General features: G+C 41.9%; 1 protein-coding gene across 6 annotated transcripts in view; it reads right to left on the minus strand.

The window, feature by feature from the left end:
- Nucleotides 1–3,317, minus strand: part of LOC121296734 (non-homologous end joining factor IFFO1-like) — a 74,174-nt gene extending 70,857 nt beyond the window's left edge. The window contains exon 1 of one of the 6 annotated variants that reach the window (XM_041222523.1): nucleotides 2,180–3,316. In XM_041222523.1, the coding sequence (XP_041078457.1) occupies nucleotides 2,180–3,015 (836 nt within the window). In that variant the 5' untranslated portion in view covers nucleotides 3,016–3,316. Of the gene's footprint in view, nucleotides 1–2,179 lie in introns of all 6 variants that reach the window. The other 5 variants (XM_041222522.1, XM_041222521.1, XM_041222526.1 and 2 more) reach the window with 5 other exon arrangements.
- Between the last annotated feature and the right edge of the window lie 2,683 nt (nucleotides 3,318–6,000).

The following is a 6,000-nucleotide window of genomic DNA, read 5'->3' on the forward strand; positions in this document are numbered from 1 at the left end:
GCAATTCTCTCTCTCTCTCTGTTAGTTTAGCTGCTGTACTGATGGGATGAGCTGGAGACAAGGCTACTGTATTACTACACTGACACACACACAGACACAGATACAAAGAGAGACAGAGAGAGCGAGTCACTATAGCGTCACTATCCTCTGGGCATGCAGAGTCATAACACCGGTATCTCTAGTTAAAAATCTCATTGCTTTCTTTTTAAAATATCAACGCAGTTGTATTTAGTCTGCAAGTTCCTGCGCATGCTAAAGAGAGCCAGCCCGCTGCCACATTTGTAGCCTGCTTTAAATTACTTTACGATTTCAGCTTGAGTGTCTTGAAATAAGATAACACTGGCTGCAACTCTACTGTTGTTTTTTATACACAAATAAGCTTACTTGATTTGAAAAACATTATGAACAATACAAGCAACTTCTTACACTACTTGGTTTCATTGATTGAGTAGTAAACAACAAAATATGAAAACTGAACATTAATTTCAACAAAGAACAACGGCAACCTTTTTAATGAAAAAAATATACATTGTAGTCTACTTCAACAGGAACATTAGCCTGATATATTATATTAAACCAAAATAACAAAAATAATAATGATCTGGTTCTCTTGCTTTTTTCAATGAATACAATTTAACTAATAGAGAATAAAAACATTCTAAGTTAACAACTACCTTAGTCTAAGGTTAATTAATTGTTTGTGTAATCTACCAGCAGCTTCTGTTGCATACACATCGCTAATAACATAGAACGTGGGTCAAACCAATGTTGTTGGGGTGCGTATTTTGTTTTTTAAACCATTTAAATGCATACCCATAATAAAACATGTGTACAGGCTTTTTTTATTTATTATTATTTGTCTTGCGGTTACTTTAATTAATTTCTCTGCATACACTGCTCCTTATATATGATGTAGAATATGTGATTGTAAACATCTAATACAAGTACATACAATACTGTTTCAAATAAACATGTTATGATTTTGAATATGGGCTTCTTAGGGTTGGTATTATTGTCATTGCTTCCGCCCCGGCACATCTTTCTTTACAAATTAAGCACTGCCTGCATGTGTTAGGCCTTGTCAGTGTTTCAGATTGCACAAGAGGTTTGAAAGTTGTACTCGCACGATCTGCCGATAATAACCCTCTATAAGCGCTTTTGCTGTGTGAAATGTTTACGACTGTATTACACCGGCACAGATTGCGCAATTTCATTCTGTGTGAAAGGGTGTTTTGCACACTCGTTAAAACGTTTCAGAGACGGCATAGTGTCTGCATTTCTGTGTGAAAATGGTGAGAGACACATACACTCACCAACTGACACGCAACCTACAGATGCAACAATGAATGATTGTTGGCCCTGGTTCCCTATCTGTTGCTGCCTGTATACAGTGCATTACATGTGTAGCACAGGCATGCTTCCAGCTGTAGCTGAAGACTGTTACACTGCTTATTACCAGCCCAATACTCCAGTAGGTCACTGAGAGATATATATATATATATATATATATATATAGGAAACATCGTATACCACCTATATATAATATTATATAATATATATATAATAATTAGTATTCATTCTTCGTGTTCCCTTACTACATTCTTAAAGTTTTGTTTTATTAAAGCTGCAGCCAGACAGACAGAGCCTCACAATCCTGCTCAGTTTGACACTACAATATAATCTTGATTGCTTGGCACTTCTTTAAATTTGGGTTACAAAAAATTAACCATTCTGACAGTATGGACCCCTCCACCTCTCCTCGTGCCAAATCCAGCTGAGCAGTATACACGGATTAAAAATAAAACTCCGAGATCCACAGTCCCAGAACGTCCTGGTTTCAGCACCCCTACACCAGGACAGCGACCCGAACCCGCTCTTTATAACACAATCCAAATGTCTTTTCAGTAGCTAAAACGCACAGGGTAGCAATACTGATCAGGGCGGGGGTCAATTACGTTTTAATCAATACCAATACAGCATTGATCAGATTTGCAATTCGCATTCTGTTAAAATGAGTTTCACAACAATTACTATGTCTCTAAAATATCCAATCTGGAAGGAATGGGAATTGAAATTTAAAAACAGCAATTTGACCCAACCTTGATACTGGTGTGCGACAACACCTGTATATGTTTTATGCGAAATTATATGTTTGAATGAATAAGTAAATAAATTTTACCTGCGTTTGTATTCGTCCCTCTCTCGTTTCACCTTTGCCAGCACGTTGTAAAGCGCTCGTATCTCAGGAGTGATGGTGTCGATCTGAACCCCGACTCCGTCCGGGTGGACCCAGGAGACACCGGGCCCGGTATAGCGGGCCTCCAAACCGGCGCCAAGTTTTCGGGTGTGGTTGTAAGACCAGATAGTCCCCGGCATAAAACGAGGCGAATTGGAGCCGCTGCCGGTTTGAGTCGAGCCATTGGAACTGTTGTTGACCTGAGCGCAATTCGAATCTAGCGCTAGGACTGACGTCAGCGCAGGGGTGAACAAAGTACTAGTCCCAATACGGTATCCCCCAGTACCTTGACTGGTGTTACTGGCGGCCGAGCTGGACGATACAAAGCCGGTTCGGCCCTGGACGGGCCCGACGAAGCCAGTCTGGATCCCTTGATCCCGGGTCAGCGGTTTCCTCTGCTTGCCTCTGTTGTCGTCCAGCGCCTGCTGCAGCTGTTTCTCCAGGATCTTATTACGCCGCTCCAGTTCGTGGACCTTCGCCAGGAAGCAGCGGAACCGCAGATTCAAGGTCTTCAGGACGCTGATGTTGGATCCCAGGTCGTTTCTCAGGGCCATGGCCGGTTGGAAACCAGGTCCGTTGCAGTGGTTGATGGCGGCGGCGTTTATATTGATGTTGTTGAAGTTAAGATTTTGCTGCAGAGACTCTAACTCGACCCCCCCGGCGCCCGGCGAAAAGAAATCTAGGCTGGCGTGCTCAAAGATGAGCCCGTCAGCCCCAAACCCGTCTGAGGAAGCGAGCGACCCAAACAAAGAATTCATGCTCTTTGGGAAAGAGGACATGCACTGACCGGTCTGCAGGAGAGTCTTTAGGGGGATACGGCAAAGAGGTGTGTCTTTAGACAGGAATGTCTTTTTTTTCCTTGTGGTCTCACGCACTAGCAATCTCAATCGCTCTCTCTCTCTCTGCTTTTCTCATTGGCATTGAGGCGATAAAGCCTGCTGACGTCACGATCTTTTTTCCTCCCCAAAATGGAGGAGAGGGGAGAGATGTATGTGAGTGAGATGCAACTATTTTCCGTTTGGTTTCACAACAAAGAAAAACAAGGCCGATTCCGTTATTCTAGTTCTTTATTTATTGTCAGGGTTTTAACTTTTCTGTTTCCAGTTGTTGACAATAGTGTCCTTGTTGGTCATTATTTTTTGTCTTTCAATATATCGGACCAGTCAGCATTTCATGCAAAACAAGTTCCAATTCTGGACAGGAAGTTAGATTTAAAGGCCATTAAAAAAAAAGGAGGGGGGGGGGGGTATTTATTCGATACCACCCATCTTATTTACTTGGCTCATTTAACCCATTAAGTACCTTTTTTTAAAATTTAGTAAATCAGAACCCGTTACATTACATTGAGACTAAACCTTTTGTGGTTGACAAAATTAGAGGAAATCATGGTAGCAATATAGTTAGAGAGAAAATTCAAATAACAGGTCAATGCTGCCAGTTGAAAAGGCTCCACAAAAGGACAAAGTAGCCTGTGCTGAAACGAGGACCACGACACTGGCAAACTTGTATCCATCCCAACACATTAGCAATCAATTAGTTAATGAAGATAACCGGTTAATTAGACATAAATAATCGGTCAGTAGTTACCAAATAAAAAATCATTTGTATTCGAAAGATTAGAAATGGGGTCTTCATTTAAAAGCCTCTTGCTTTAAAGTTTTGCAGTGAAAGCAAAAAAAGTTTTCCAGTGCAATTTATATCCTCCCCTCTAAGTCCTGGTTCTATTGTTTCACTTTTCTGTTTGTATTTTGTTTCCTTTTAAGTTTGTGTTTTCGTTATATTATAAATAAAAGTATATAAATCATTTTGTAGAACAGCACCCATGATTTCAGAATGCAAACCAAAGGGGGTTGTTAATATATGAGGGAGCAGGGGAAAGGAGAGAGAGCTAGGGGAAGGAGATAGGGAGAGAGAGGGTGGTAGGTACAGCAGCACTGCAATATGATGCAGAGGGGGAGGGAGGGGCTTAATATGAATCATTGAGGAAAGCAGAGAAAACTCAACACAACTACAGCTAGCAGTGAGTGAATGTGTGTGTGTGTGTGTGTGTGTGTGTGTGTGTGTGTGTGTGTGTGTGTGTGTGTGTGTGTGTGTGTGCCTCTGAGTGTGCGAGTGTATGTGTGTGTCTGTCTGTGGGTGTGTTTGTCTGTGTGCGTGAGTGTCTGAGAGTGAGTGTCAGTCTTTGTATCAGTCTGTGTGTCAGACTACAGTATCAAAGCCTGATGTATGTTAGGAAGAGGGTGAAGGTCCTCAGGGAATGTTACCAAGTATTAGATAACTTTTGATTTTGATCAGAGGCAGTCATTTTAATTAAAAGCAGACTTCACAGCCTTCCACAATCTCTACATGTTAAACTGTCTCTTGTTAATTTATGGTTCATGATTCCCTTGTTAGCTGAATATAATTTATATTTCAGGAGGTTGTAAATATTTCAGTTCTAACATTTTCTTAAACATCATAACATATCTGGCCCGACTCAGTCACCTGAAGCTATTCTCCCTTCCACACTATGCTGGGTATGAAAACAAACATGAAAAGGACTGAACACAATATTAGAAACACCTGCCATAACACTGTCAATACGGTGTAGACCATGGGACTGATTCATCTGTCATAGCACTGTCAATAGGTTATACACCATGGGAATGATTCTCCCACCTAGGCAGTTTAATAACATACTAAAGTTTGTAGTAGAAGGATAGAGTTAGCTGCTTAAATTGTCTACATGCTACCTGCTTAAATGGCTTGTCAAGCCAGTGGACACAGTTCTACTAAATCACATTCACCAGAGGCTGTGCAGGAAATAAGTTTGTGAAGTTTCCTTTTTTTACTAATTCAGTTTTTTGATTTTCATTACATGAAAGGCGCTGTTATGTACTTCTTGCTAATATTGGTGTCACAAAGACGGCTGCAGTGGGTGACATCAGACCAGAAAACCAGGAACCAGGAAATAAACAACAGAGCAGTGGAGTTTGGTGAAACTCAGCAATTGGTTTCGCTCAGCATTTAATAATGAAATAGTCAGAAAATAAAAGGTTGTAAAGACAAAACATACAGGACACAGCACTTTCGCCAAAATAGAGAGACAAACAAAATGGACTACACAGACAACAAACATGGCGAGCTGATATTTTATTATTATTATTATTATGTTTTGTCTGAGTGAGTGAAAACATACAGCTTTTATGCAGCTGTACCGAGACTCGATTGCTAATCAATCATTCAATTGGAGTCTCGGTACAACTGCACATGAATTAATGAAGTGCAATTCCCCGTGCTCGCATATTATTACATTTTACCTGCACGTGAAGTGCTGTGCAATCTTCGTGCCTAAATACAAACATACATTTAAAACAACTCGTGTTCCACAGACCCATTTATATCCTGTGTACCAATGACTATACACCAACATTAACACACAACACGCAACATACAACACAAAATGCACACAGGGACAGGGCAACAGGCCACATTGACCCCTGCGGCCAAGCAGAACTGACGGCGGCCCTTGGTGAAGCAGTTCCGGTGACCCCAGACGAAGCAGAGCCGGCAGCCCCAGGTGACGGGGAGTGGCAGGCAACCCCAGGTGATGAGAAGCAGCAGGCAACCCTAGACGATGCGAAGCGGCTGGCAACCCCAGGCGATGCCAGGCAGGCATCCTTGGGCGAAGCGAGGCAGGCATCCTTGGGCGAAGATGTATGGGGAGTTAGGACAAGCTGAGATGCGGGTTTTGGCCCACTTTTCGGCCACTGCGGCCGGGCGGT

The sequence above is a fragment of the Polyodon spathula genome, chromosome 21 (genome assembly GCF_017654505.1).
Source record: "Polyodon spathula isolate WHYD16114869_AA chromosome 21, ASM1765450v1, whole genome shotgun sequence".
NCBI classification, from domain to species: Eukaryota; Metazoa; Chordata; class Actinopteri; order Acipenseriformes; family Polyodontidae; genus Polyodon; species Polyodon spathula.